This window comes from Schistocerca piceifrons, chromosome 3, assembly GCF_021461385.2.
Source record: "Schistocerca piceifrons isolate TAMUIC-IGC-003096 chromosome 3, iqSchPice1.1, whole genome shotgun sequence".
NCBI classification, from domain to species: domain Eukaryota; kingdom Metazoa; phylum Arthropoda; class Insecta; order Orthoptera; family Acrididae; genus Schistocerca; species Schistocerca piceifrons.
Window position 1 is genome coordinate 335,248,248 of NC_060140.1, and position 15,217 is coordinate 335,263,464.

Sequence of the window (15,217 nt, forward strand, 5' to 3'; positions counted from 1 at the left end):
AAAAATTTCCAAGGTTCGATTTGCAAGCTTCACGGTATCACATCATTGCCACTTTTGTAAAGGCGAGTTACACACAAAACATGCTGGCAAGTGGGAACTCACACTGATTTATTTGACAAAGTTATACTGGTTACAGACTACTTCCAGAGGAGTGCTAGCTATTTTAAATAAGCAGTCAGCCAAAAAGTCCAGCTCACACAAAATTAGAGTTTTTTCAATAACAAACAGAGTCAGAATTGTAAAATCAATATACCAACAGGTGGCACTTCATTGATTGAATTGCGGCAACTCAGACTGGGCCAGTTTATATGAAAAGGTATGGCGTGGTCACATCAGAGGGGCTGCTGATGATAGGTATCATCTGGATAGTGGCACCACAGTAGTCGGCAGTTAATGTTGAACCAGCTACTCAGTTTCCATAGTGATGTTGAGTGGTACCACTACAATAAGTTGGTTGGTTGGTTTGCGGGGGTTGAAGGGACCAGACTACAAAGGCCATCGGTCCCCTACAATAAGTAATAAAATTAACTTCAAACACAAACTGAAATCATATCTACTTGACTACAATTTCTTCTAAAAATAAAAGTTACATTATCTACCTTCCCATCTCAAGTCAACATGATTCTGCACACAGTTCACAGGCATGAAAGAGTGTCTGTACTAGACTTTAAATTCCAATATAAGTTTGTAGGATTTGATAACAATAGAATATCAGATATTTATTCCATGGGCCCACCTGCAATTTATAATTTCAGCTTTAAGGCAAATGAGGGTCTGCATTTCTTATAAATCTATGTACTTCATCAGCAAACATGCAGATACTACTCTATGTTCTGATTCAGTTTATGGCTGCAAATGGTTGTGAGAATGTGCCCCCAAATAGTCTACACTAAAAATGGACTGTAATTTTCTGCACTAAATGATCCGTGACACAGTTCATTGTTTTATTGTTCATTAATGTGGCACATTCTCACTTGTATCTTCATATCAGCAGTGTGCTAACATAAACTTGTTATATTAACACATACTCTCTTTCTCTCTAAATGGTGATCTATCTTTCTATAGCTCTACAGTCACATTATTGTCAACTCATGTGATCATTATTGCACAAGAGGACAAGACACTCTATTAAGTTAATGCATCCACACTTTCATTGTACTAATTTATATGACTTGAGTTATAACTTCATCCATTGCAGGGAATTTTATTCACTTAATAAAGTTACTATTAGCAGATGTTTTCAATTTTGTGTAACCCATACCTTATGTATTACTTCTTTACACTGAGAAAATGACAATAAATAAGGCACAGTACACGTGGTTTTTGAATGCACGCTTTTAATAAACTGAAGGGAAGCCTCATAGTTTAAAACAACTTAAACATATTAGTTCAGTAACTTTAGCTTTGCATGTAATTGTCTATTTTCATGAAGGCAATGCCAGAAATTTTGCTTCTTATTATTTGTCAATGTTACACCGAAAAATACTCAAAGACAATATTCTAGACTTACATTGGTCTAGCCAAATATGGCATGCTGCGTATTAAAAAACATATATTTTTTGTGCTCTTCTGATTTTAACTTATACACAAGTTTATAAACTTCTAAGCAAGTAGGTGAAAGGAGCCTCACACTTATTAGTCTTCACCTCGTTCACGATTCAAAGACCCCAGTCAGACACCACTACAATGTGTCTGACATGAAGTTTTCATTCTTTCTAATAGTCTGTCTCTCAGACTTTCTATTTTTCATTTTGATGCATATTTATTTCTTTGTGTAATTTTTTTTCTGTTTATGGTACTCACCTCGGTCCTGCACACCGTTTTAATCTACCAGGAAGTTTCATATCAGTGCACACTCCGCTGCAGAGTGAAAATCTCACTCTGAAAACTACATTTATCTATTATTAATTCTTAAAATACCCACAATTAAATTATTGTAAGAATAAACACCTCATTTTGAGGTCTTTCTCTGAAGTTCAGACATTTAATAATTATTTTTAGACATTGAATAAGTTTCTGTACATCCATGAATTTCAGTTTATCAAACTGCTTACAAATTGCAACAACTTAATTTCAAATAGTGCAAAAAGTGATTTATTTCCTACCTTACATGCTTTGGCCTGCATCTCTTCAATAATTGCCTTCATGTTCTTGACAAGAAATGGCCACGAATTCAGTAGGAATAACTTATCTCGCATCAGTATTGTTAGGCTATACCATCGATGAAAGCCCCTCGCTTGTGCGTCTTTCAGAAAAAAGGTATGACTTAAAACGTGACCTCTTATCTCATCCCCAAAGAATACAGGCCCTTCTTTTCCTGGGCTTACCTAAATATGGAAAAAAGCATAATGAAATGCAAAAATTCATACCTCTCACATTGCAAGGAATACACTCCTGGCATACATTCCAATTGTGATATAAATACTGTAAATCAACTATAGTTAACAAAATGAAAATTGTGGTTCTTATTCTTCTCTTACCTCACAACTAAGACTACGGATGCAAGCCTGACGAACTAATGTTGCGATGCTATGGTGAAGCGGATGGCGTGTGCTGACATAACTTGTACGGTTTTCATGGTCATTGCTGATGAACCCAAGATATTGCATACTGAATGACTGGCATGCCTATGAACAAATATTTCATGCTATATTTATATACCAATTTAATTATTTGCATTTTGTTTACACATACTTCATCAGTCAGGCCCTAAATTCCACACTGTTGAGAGCCCTAAATCATATTGTCATAAAACAAGATGATTACTAAATTTCAATGAGCATATTATATTACAAAGAAAGCCACAATCCAAAAAAAATAACTAATGTTCTTACTGAATAAACATATCATCCCTTTTATAAGTTTGACAAACCTCACAAGAATTGCTTGCAGGAGAATCTGCAGCTGAGTTGAGAACATTAACTTTTCCATAGAACTTTTTGTGTTTACTTTCATCTGTAGCAGCATTATACAATGGATCATCTTCAGTATCATGAAAGGTCTGTGTACAAAATAACACACTGGGTCCATGGAGTTCACAGAAATGGTTCAATGATATCACAGCATTCATTTCAATTGATCACATTAGTACCTGAAAATAAAAGTATTTTTTCACCACCAAGGAAAGCAACACCATTATCTTGGACACATTTAAAAGTTAACGACGTTGTTAAACTTTTTATGATGCCATTGTAACTATATGCTATGGGCATGCAAAATTCTGGTCACAATGGAAGCATGTAGAACTGCCACCATTATTGTCTCACAAAAAGAGAACACTCCTGTGCAATTCAAACAAATTGCTCTTACTCTATCTGCAAACAAATTAGTAAGTTAATGTAAACTGACACACACTCAATGAAAGGAAACCTTGGGAACTATTCCAATGGCCTACTGTAGATTAAAGCAGTCTTGTTATCAGAATATTTCCTTGTAAAATACTTAGAATTTGTTATGATGCCTTCATGACGACTAACATCAATGAAAATGCACTGCTCCTTCTTAGCACTTGATTTATTTTAAGAATTACTGACTCAGTGAGGATATATTAAATATGTATCTGCAGCTCATAGGAAGAGGACAAAACAGATTTGGACATTGTCTGCTTCATATCTAGTATGGTATTCCCTCTCAGCACAATTAAGTATGATTTTTTCCCCCTTCCTCATTACAACAAAGGTGTGCTGAAAAGTAATGCCTCCGAATTCTTTATCCTGTTCTCAGGACCGGATGAGGTGTTACAGGTCAAGCATATTACTGGTCGACTTTCCTGCTTCACTGATGCAAGTTGCTCTGTTGCTATGGGGCTCTGAACTGTAGCATGTAATATGGCGATAAGTAATCTAACCATGTCAGTGCATTAGAAACAGTGTGGCATAATAGAGTTTCTAACTGCAGAAAAAGTTTGTCCATACATGGAGCACCCTTACCTTCAGCATGACAATGCAGACCACACACAAGCACAACCACTACAACACCTCTAACAACCCAATGCTTTGGATTCACTGTCACTGATACTCTCCATATAGTCCGTCTTGACTCTATCTGATTTTCACATGTTTTCAAAACTTAAAGAAAACTTTCGAGGACTTCATTTTGACAGCGATGAAGTGGTGCAAGCAGAGGTGAGTTTGTGGCTCCATCAACAAAACAAACATTCTACAGTGACAATAACAATGAACTGGTCTCTCACTGGGAGAAATGTGTTCATTACCAAGGTGAGAAACAAATATGTAGACATGAACAATAAGAATATGGAATGTTAATAAAGTTTATTTTATTTAAAAAGCCTTAAGAGTTTTCACATGAAAAAATCTGGATACATTACTTTTCAGCCTCCCTCATAAAATAGCAAGAGTTATAGTCCAATTTTAGCTCAGAATTAAATATCAGTGAGCTGAGATGCTAACAGATTGTAACATCATCAAAAAAATCATGTGGTACATAGTCCTCTCTTTAGAGGATACTTCATATTTATTCTTTACACACAAAGTAACCAGCATTGTTTTAACAGCATTCCATTAATCATGTAAATAAGTTCTGGAATAACTCCTGCAGAATAATTCCTGGTATTGGCAAAGCATCACCAGAATATTTGGAGGTATTTGATGGCTTAAAGTGAAGTTTTAGAACTATTCTCAATTTCAAAGCAACTGAGTGTCAAACAATAGAGATCATGTCTCTCCAGAGCAGGAAAGCTTCTACAATACTTAATATGCACAATATTTTACAGACTATAAGACACAATTTAATTATTAAGAAATCTTTTTGAAATAACATTTCTACCACTGTTGTTATTAGATTGCAAAGCCATACTAAAAAAAATCTTAGTTTATAAAACTGAACTGACCTTTAAAATCTCTGAACATCGTCACCTGAACTTTCTTCTTCTTCTTCTTCTTCCTCCTCCTCCTCCTCATTGTCATTGTTGCACTCTTCATGTATAAGATGGTCTTCACTGCCATCAAGAGTGTTACTTATGCCACACTTATTGAAAGATTTAACAATAATGTCTTCTCTTGCTCTAAACCATGACAGCACGAATTCATGTTGGGTTTCATCCATCACCCATTTGTACCATTCCACTCTTATATACGCTTTAAATGGTTTATTTATAAAGACATCAAGAGGCTGCAATTGTGAAGTAAGTCCTCCTGGAATAACAGCTAGGTTAGTATTTCCATCTCTTATTTTCTCTTTCACAGAATTTTTCAAATGTCTACTAAACGATCTAGTGCAAGAAGAGAACTTTTTTTCAATAAAGCGCCTTTCCTTCTCTCCCACACACTGTTAATCCACAATTTCGTACCAGTCTCTTCCAACTAACCCTTGTCATGTACACTGGTGGTATTTCAGAAGGTTTTGGCACTTTTTTGGACTTGAAAATGATCACTGGATTAAGTTTAGTACTGTGTGCACAACATGAAAGGGCCACAAGGTAGTGCATCTTTTCATGTCCACTTTTTTTGTAGCTACAGTTTTAGCACCTTCTATGCCAACAGTTCTGTTACTCTTCACATCAAACGTCAGAGGAGTTTCGTCCATATTTGTTATTTGGCTTAGTCCCACACAAGTTTTCTTTCACTGTTGAATAATAAAGCAACGGAAAGATAATATTTTCTCTTCATAGTTTTGTGGCATTTTCTGAGATATTTTCGTTTTGGTTCGCATGCTAAGTCCATGATGCTTCATAAAGCTGTAGCACCAACCAACTCCACCCTTAAAGTCTGTGCTAGCTACTGTAGAGCTAGCTTACGAGCACGTTTTTAAATCATTTTTGTATTAATTTCGATGGCATTTTGGCGGTATCCTTGAATCCATTTCAATACATCATCTTCTAGTTTTGGCCATTTTGCATTCAGTCCTCTACTTGCACATTTAGTCTTCCTCATTTTCTTTACTTCTTTACTACATACCAATAGTGAATGGTTTTTCTGTTGGTGGAGGGCCGCTCAGCTGCTCTGTTTCCATGTTCTTCTGCATATGCTATTACTTTCCATTTAAAGCCCGCATAACATGAATGCCTTTTTTTCCCCCCATTACAAAACTAGCTATTAACAAAAACATTGTACTGTTACTGATAACACAAATCACTTTCAATTCAAGTTCACTGGCACTTTAGACTGCAATGATGCATAATAGGCCAGGCAGAGTTCTGAGTTTTTGATGGTGGGGCGGGAGGGAGACAGTGTTAGAAAGCTTGTGAATCCCTGTAACTCATGTTCATTGCATCAGTGCACTACTGCTGCCAGTTGAATCCAAAGTTGCCACATACAGAATACATGGCCATTTTTAAGACTAGCAGGAATTTTACACTACTGGCCATTAAAACTGCTACACCAAGAAGAAATGCAGATGATAAAAGGGTATTCATAGGACAAATATATTATACTAGAACTGACACATGATTACATTTTCACGCAATTTGGGTGCATAGATCCTGAGAAATTAGTACCCAGAACAACCACCTCTGGCCGTAATAACAGTCTTGATATGCCTGGGCATTGAGTCAAACAGAGCTTGGATGGCATGTACAGGTACAGCTGCCCAAGCAGCTTCAACACGATACCATAGTTCATCAAGAGTAGTGACTGGCCTATTGTGACAAGTCAGTTGCTCAGCCACCATTGACCACACGGTTTCAGTTGGTGAGAAATCTGCAGAATGTGCTGGCCAGGGCAGCAGGTGAAAATTTTATGTGTCCAGAAAGGCCCGTACAGGACTAGCAACATGCGGTCATGCATTATCCTGCTGAAATGTAGGGTTTCACAGGGATCGAATGAAGGGTAGAGCCACAGGTCGTAACACATCTGAAATGTAACGTCCACTGTTCAAAGTGCCATCAATGCGAACAAGAGGTGACCGAGACGTGGAACCAATGGCAACCCATACCATCACGCCAGGTGATACTCCAGTATGGCGATGACAAATACACACTTCCAATGTGATTCACTGTGATGTCACCAAACATGGATGTAACTGTCATGATGCTGTAAACAGAACCTGGATTCATACGAAAAAATGACGTTTTGCCATTTGTGCACCCAGGTTCGATGTTGAGTATACCATCACAGGTGTTCCTGTCTGTGATGCTGCGTCAAGGGTAACCGCAGCCACGGTCTCCGAGCTGATAGTTCATGCTGCTGCAAAAGTCGTGCACTGTTCGTGCAGATGGTTGTTGTCTAGCATATGTTGACTCAGGGATCGAGACGTGGCTGCACGATCCTTTACAGCCATGCGGATAAGATGCCTGTCATCTCGACTGCTAGAGATACAAGGCCGTTGGGGATCCAGCACGGCATTCCATATTACCCTCCTGAACCCACCGATTCCATATTCTGTGAACAGTCATTGGATCTCGACCAACGCGAGCAGCAATGTCGCGATACGATAAACCGCAATCACGATAGGCTACAATCCGACCTTTATCAGTCGGAAACTTGATGGCGCATTTCTCCTCCTTACACGAGGCATCACAACAAAGTTTCACCAGGCAATGCCGGTCAACTGCTCTTTGTGTATGAGAAATTGGTTGGAAACTTTCCTCATGTCAGCACATTGTAGGTGGCGCCACCGGCGCCAACCTTGTGTGAATGCTCTGAAAAGCTAATCATTTGCATATCACAGCATCTTCTTCCAGTCGGTTAAATTTTGCGTCTGTAGCATGTCATCTTCGTGGTGTAGCAATTTTAATGGCCAGTAGTGTAAATCGAACACTAGACATTTTTAAATTAATTTCAAACACCTGATTTTGGAGGCAATTTTTTGAAGAAAACAGTGTGTCTTGTACTCCGTAAAATATGGCACTAAAATGCAGACATTCTGTCAGACAAATGTCTTATACTGAGGAAGTTAATATTTGTGTTTTATATACCACATGTATGATAAGTTATTACAGCCCTGTCATTGCCAAAAAAAAGGTTGAATATGTGAAAAAATTCTTGTATTCACAAATTTTTGTACAGTAGTAGGAGGGGGAGCCATGAATAACATACTAAACATCTTAATGTAATTGGAATTGGACAGATAAAAAATCTACTCACCAAGCAATGGCAGGAGAACACAGTCTGCCTAGTTGAAACTGCCATCTGTTTTCTACCTTATGATCTATCCAGTTACATTATATAGCCAAAAATCGATTATTTTTGTAGCTGTACTATAAATCTTGATTGATAGAATGTGAGCATGGGAGTGTGGGGGGCCTTCAAACATGACTTTTTTAGGTATCTCTTGAATAAATTGAAAATTATTGCTTGTAGTGAAAAAGTTCTCAAGTAAAAAATTAACTACATTAAATTTACAGCAAAAGAGGCCCTTTTCATTTGTTTTCTTTAGAACTAACAGTTTCCACTTTTGGGGGGGGGGGGGGGGGGGGAGTGGAAAAATCACATACTAATAAAAATAGTGTTGTAATGGTATAAAATTAATGTTTATTTTTAAATGAAGGAGGTTAAGATTAAATATTAAATTGTGTACCGCATGTAAGTGCAGTAGAGCCATATTAATGATAAACTCGGTTCCCTGGCTGTAGCAGGGTGGTGGGAGGAAGATGGAAATTAGATGCATAAGGGATTGTGGTCATGCACTTCCCTCCTTCACAGATCTGCAAACTGAAGAGAGAGCAGGTGATTCTTCATTCTCTCTGCCCCACTATGTCACAAAAAGCAGCTACAGGGTGTATCATGAAGTTATGCCAGTGCTTCTACAGTGTGCCTTGTGGTGATGCAGTGTGCAAACTTGCATGGAGGATGTTTATTTTCCACAATGTGCTTTAACGCTACATGGAATGTATGTATGAGTTACAAAAAATACTTACACAGGAAACGCATATGGACAGAATCTATGTAAATCTCTGCACACAGCTCTACACTGCTACAGGGTAAATTGATTCTTAGTCATCATATACGGCAGTTGTTGTGTTATGGTGAAAGAAAATTCTCTCACTAAACCACTGCTGACTTTTCAGTTTACAGGCGAACTATAAGTCCTTAGCATTTCCTATTCAGTTCTCTTATGTGAGTAGAGAAACTAACTTCACCAAGATTGACAGTCAATTAACTGAGAACTTATTTCTGTTGTTAAGTGAGCTTTTATATAAAATATGTTGGTATAAACAATGCAGCATATGTATGATGTTCTCAGAGACTTATCTAGTACTGGAGGAAAGGGATTGGATTGGTAAATGTGGCATGTTATTGCCATCTATCGCAAATCTGTGTAACCACATTGTAGTTACTTGGTTGTGAATTAATGGATGACCAAGAAGTTAATGGGCTCCTCTCACCATTAATTGTGTTACTGATAAGACTACATAAATCTTTTCCATTCAGGAACTGCTGGCTCTTGTAGAGTGGGCTGCAATGATTGGAGCCACTTGCCAAACATCCATAGTATATCTTCCAAGGTGGGCGTGAATGTGTCTGATGGAGTGGGATTAATCATGTTAAAGTCTAGAACAGTAATCTGCTGCAATGCATTGCTCGACTTATGTTGAAATGTCTGAAGTTGTTTCATAACATCTAGATGACCTACTTCTGTTGCAAAGAGAGTCGATTTAAGCCATTGGGCCTCTTGAGATGTAAGAGCTGAGGCTGAGGTGATGCATTTCATAACCCTCATGCTCTGAAATGTATTCCAGCCATTGATAATGGAACCAACATTGCTGAAAATGTTGTACTTAGGGCCAGGTCTTCAGAATGGTAGAGTGTTGGAAACTACAGGTGTTGGACTGTCTTACATAATAGCGCACTTAAGGAACTGCAAATAAGTACTAATTTAATATACTGAAAATAACTCTTCTATGTAAACACAAGCTCAATTAAGTTACTTTATCTACTCACATAAGGGAATTGGACAAGAAATGCTGGGGAGATATAACCTGTCTATAAACTGAGAAGCAAGCAGCACTTCAGGTGGGGGAACTTGCCTTTCAGCAAAGAACACTATAGCCACTGTACTTGATGACTAAGAATCATCTAGCAGTTCAGAGCTGTGTGCAGAGATTTATTCACATTCTGTCTACACGAGCTTCCTGTGTATGTGTTATTAGTGACTCATATGTACATTACACACAGTGTTAAAGCACTTTGTGGAAAATAAATACCCTTTGGGCACTGTGTCACCAGTGATTCACAAGGTGTGCCATAGAAGGGGCGATATAACTTTGTTGCACATGCTGTATTTGCTTCTTGTGATGTAATGCAGTAGATTGAGTGAGGAATTGGCAGCTCACTCTTCATTTGCAGATCTATGAAGGAGGGACGTGCACAATCACAATCCAGCGACCTGTCTTCCCTCCACCAACCACCCCTCCATCCTGTTACAATCCCAGATCACAATTTCTCTCTTAATATGGCTCCACTGCATTTACATGTGGTGCATACATATAATATTTGAACTTAATCTGCTTGACTTTAAAATAAACATTTAGTTTATACCACTGCAACACTATTTTAATAAACTCTGATTTTTCCATCCCCCGCAGCATGGAAACTGCTAATCCCAGAGAAAAAATAAAAAATATTTTTTTGTAGTAAATTTAATGTACTTCAATTTTGTACTGGGAAACGTTTTTGCTAGTAGTCATGATTTTTTATTTATTCAAGAAAAACTTAAAAAAGTTACCTTTAAATGCCGCACCACACCCCCACTCTCACACACCATTGACCAAGATTTTTAGTACATTGCTCATGGAACTCCCTTCAACTGTACAAAAAATTAAGATTACATGAATTTCTTCTGCCAATTTTTCTTTGTTGGCTGCAGTACTATGAAGGTTACCATTTCATGGTAACTTTCTGTATAAATGATGACTAAGTATACAATTACACATGTAAATTGATAACTGTAGCAATGGGACATCATCAGTTACAGGAAGAGAAATTAATAAGTGTTAACTGCCTGCCTCTTCTGTTGGGACTGAGAAAATTCCTCCAATGGGTTCCAGATGGACATACAAGAAAAAAACAATTTTTTAGTTGTTGGGAACTCAAACATATATTACTTATGAAGCAAGTAGGGAAAAACAGCATTCTCGAAACATTAATTAGTTATGAAACACCTTATAAAATCAGTATTCAAAAAAATAAACAGAACAGTTGTACAATGAACATGATAGCTGGGCACCTCAGCAATAACTTTGAGGTTACTGAACACAAAAGAACCAGTCAGCTAAAGAAGACTGAAAAGTCACGATCATGGACATTCATTTTAATTCATTAATACATCATGTTCCATAAATTCTACGATGAATGAGAGCCTTCATGGATGTAGAATGAAGCAAATTATACACTAACAGATAGATGCAGCAATTGCATGCTAAAAATGTCTACCAAGTTAACTGTTACAGTGCACAATGTACAGCTGGGCCGATGTGTGCAAATGGCTGACATGCAGGCAGTCTTGGAGCCGGGCCATAGCATGCACGACTGTACTATACTGATCAAGCATCTATAGGCAAGGGTGGCCAAAAAGCCTGCACTTGCATATAATGTATGTAATGAGCCCCTCTGGCAGGTAGCCTATGCTACTTGTACCTGCCTGTGAGCATGATGAGGTGCTGGTATGTGTGTCCCTGCTGCATGGAGCCGCATTGGAAGAGCCTAGTATAAAGTATACTCAATTAATTACAATCAGTGTGTGTGTGTGTGTGGGGGGGGGGGGGGGGGTTTGCAAGCATGTATTTAGGAGGCTCAACAGTGGAGTTGTCAGCAACCTTGTTAAAATAGTCTGACAAAAATAAAACTAAATATTAAACTACTGTACTGCCACCAATAACCATGGAAACTAAGTACTGAAAAAAAGCCACTTTTGGGAAGGAAAAACGTCTGGTGCTCCACTCCCTCTTAAACAACTCAGCTACTGTTTTTATCTGCTATTTCATACTAATCGTTTATGTAACTATACTGATTTTAGATAACTCTACTGGCTTTCTGAATTCTGTAAAAGTTGAAGCATGTTTCATAGTAACATTATTCCTCATGTCCAAATATTCTGATAAATTATAGGAGGAATGGATACTAAGATACTCTAAATTTGTCTCTTAATATCTGAGGATTTTCAGTTTCCTTTTTGATGTCAGCAGGCAACTATTAAATATTTTTGCTCTAAAATTCAAAAATTCCATTTTGAATCACAGAAAGGATCACATAATCTGTAAGGAAACTATTCATTTTTACTTTTGGTATTTGTGGTGGTGAATTCCACAGTTCATCCTATGTTCACTTTTGTCACTCTTATTATTAACCACAAATACCATTACGACAAAAATATTTCAGCAAGTGTACGGAAGAGCCCCACGATCACTGAGGAGAGTTCTGCTATGAGGGCCAACACAACTGAGATTTTTATTTGACTTTAATGTGTGGTGGTGCCACTTCAGTTTGTCCCCCTCACCCCATACACATACACAACACCAGCATCACAGTTGAGCAGATGGACTGAGGCAGGAGGTTGTATTCAGTGGCATGAGTACAGAGAGAAAGAGGCGGGAATTGTGATGTCGGACTGGAGAGAGGTAGCTGGTGCTTTGGAGGGAGACAGCAGGTGTGCAAAGTAGGAGAGAGAGAGATGCAGCAAGTGATGAATTGGCTACAAATGTGATGCAAGGCACCATAGCCCATGAGTTTGTGTGGTAAAAGAAAGGAAGGAAAATTAGGGTTCAACTTCCCATTAACATTGAGGTCATTAGACACAGAGCAGAAACTCGGATTAATTCAAGGATGGGGAAGGATATCTGCCATGTCCTTTCAAAGGAACCATTCCAGCATGTGCCTGGAGTGATTTAGGGAAATCACAGAAAACCTACATCTGCGTGGGCAGACGTGGGTTGGAACTGTTGTCCTCCCAAATGTGAGTCCAGTGTACCAACCACTGCGCTACTTCACTCAGTGAGTCTGTGTGGTGTACAATGACAGTGGTGTGGAGGAGTGAAATGGGAGGGGAGGGGAGGGGAGATGATTACCGGGTAAATGGTGAGGGTGCACTGGTTTGTGGAGACTGAGGCCAGGAGAATTACTTTGTGTGTGTGTTTCTGCATTTCATGATTTATTTATACTACTGTTACCACAAAGTTTTTTTGGTATTTGATAACAAATTATAAATGGTTCCTAAATCTCTGTCTTACCATTATATAATCTATCTGAAATCTGTCAGTATCTCCAGGCTTCTTCCAAGTATACAACCTCCTTTTATGATTCTTGAACCAAGTGTTAGCTATGATTAAGTTATACTCTGTGCAAAATTCTACCAGGTGGCTTCCTCTTTCATTTCTTAGCCCTAATCCATATTCACCTACTACGTTTCCTTCTCTTCCTTTTCCTACTGTTGAATTCCAGTCACCCATGACTATTAAATTTTCGCCTCCCTTCACTACCTGAATAATTTCTTTTATCTCATCATACATTTCATCAATTTCTTCATCATTTGCAGAGCTAGTTGGCATATAAACTTGTAGTACTGTAGTAGGTGTGGGCTTCATGTCTATCTTGGCCACAATAATGCATTCATAGTAACTGATGGAAAGTCATTGAGTAAAACTGAAATTATTTCTGGCGTTCCCCAAGGCAGTGTTATAGGCCCTCTGCTGTTGCTTGTCTATATAAATGATTTAGGAGACAATCTGAGCAGCTGTCTTAAGTTATTTGCAGATGATGCTGTCGTTTATCATCTAGTAAACTTATCGGAAGAGTAAAACAAATTGAAAAACAATTTAAAAAAGATATCTGAATGGTGACAAAATTGGCAATTGACCCTAAATAATGAAAAGTCTGAGGTAATCCACATGAGTGCTAAAAGGAATCCGTTAAACTATGGTTACACATTAAATCAATCTAATGTAAAGGCCGTAAATTCAACTAAATACATAGGAATTACAATTATGAACAATTTAAATTGGGAAGAACATACAGAAAATTTTGTGGGGAAGGCAAAACAAAGACTCTGTTTTATTGCCAGAACACTTAGAAAATGTAACAGATCTACTAAAGAGACTGCCTACACTACACTTGTCCATCCTCTTCCACAGTAGTGCTGCACAATGTGGGATCCTTACGAGATAGGATTAATGGAGTACATCAAGAAAATTCAATGAAGAGCAGCATGTTTTGTATTATTGCAAAATAGGGGAGAGATTGTCACAGACATGTTACAGGATTTTGGATGGGTTCCATTAAAATAAAGGCATTTTTTGTTGCAGTGGAATCTCCTCATGAAATTTCAATCACCATCTTTCTGCTCCAAATGCAAAAATATTTAGTTGACGCCAGTCTACATAGAAAGAAATGATCATCATAATAAAACAAGGGAAATCAGAGCTCATATGGAAAGATATAGGTGTTCGTTTTTTTCCCTGCGCTGTTTGAGAGTGGAAAATAGAGAATTTTTGTGAAGGTGGTTTGATGAACCCTCTGCCAGGCAATTCAGTGTGATCTGCAGATATGTAGATGTGTGGCAGGAATAAAGAGGACGTGGGAAGAGGGAGAAATACCAGTGTAGCGATGGGAGAATATGGTGTGCTGTTCATGGGAGTGTGTAGGGACATCGTGGGAGAGGTATGGTAGGTGCAGTCAGGTGGTTTCAGGGGGGACAGGGCCAAGAGGGGGAGGGGAGGGGGAGTGGAAAAGGTGAGAAATTGAGGAGGGGAAAAAGACTAGTGCCTGTGTTGCTGTAATAGAAAGCTGTGTAGTGCTGGAGTGGGAGCAAGTAAGGGGACAAGTAGGTGAAGGACAAGGACTAGTGAAGGCTCAGGCCAGAGGGGTTACAGGTACATAGAGCACTCCACAGCAGGGAGAGCTCCCACCTGTGCAATTCAGAAAATCTGGTGTTGGTAGGAAGGATCCAGATGGCAGCAGTCACTGAAATGAAGAACATTGTGTTGGGCAGCATGTTCAGCTACTGGGTGGCCCAGCTGTCCCTTGGTCACAGGTTGTCGATGACCATTCATGCAGACAGCTTGTCAGTTGTCATGCCCATGGAGAAAGCAGCACAGTGGTTGCAGCAGAGCTTGTAGAGCACATGACTGCTTTTCAGGTAGCACTGTGTTTGATGGGATAGTCTACTCCTTCTCCCAACCTTTTGTCCTATGAACCATATGCCTGCAACAGACCTAGATGAAAGACCTGCCCCGTACTTCCTCCCGCCACTACCTACTCCAGCCCAGTCACAGGCATCTCCTGTCCTATCAAAGGCATGCCTACCTGTGAATGTAGTCATGTGATCA

General features: G+C 38.6%; 1 protein-coding gene across 5 annotated transcripts in view; it reads right to left on the bottom strand.

Annotated features, from left to right (window-relative positions):
• Window positions 1-15,217, bottom strand: part of LOC124788196 (folliculin) — a 175,173-nt gene that overhangs the window by 95,390 nt on the left and 64,566 nt on the right. For 3 of the 5 annotated variants that reach the window (XM_047255370.1, XM_047255369.1, XM_047255371.1), the window contains 3 exons: window positions 2,873-3,091; window positions 2,481-2,627; window positions 2,106-2,327 (listed from right to left, as the gene is read on the bottom strand). In XM_047255370.1, the coding sequence (XP_047111326.1) occupies window positions 2,106-2,327; window positions 2,481-2,627; window positions 2,873-3,070 (567 nt within the window). In that variant the 5' untranslated portion in view covers window positions 3,071-3,091. Of the gene's footprint in view, window positions 1-2,105; window positions 2,328-2,480; window positions 2,628-2,872; window positions 3,092-4,849; window positions 4,870-15,217 lie in introns of those variants that run through there. The other 2 variants (XM_047255368.1, XM_047255372.1) reach the window with 2 other exon arrangements.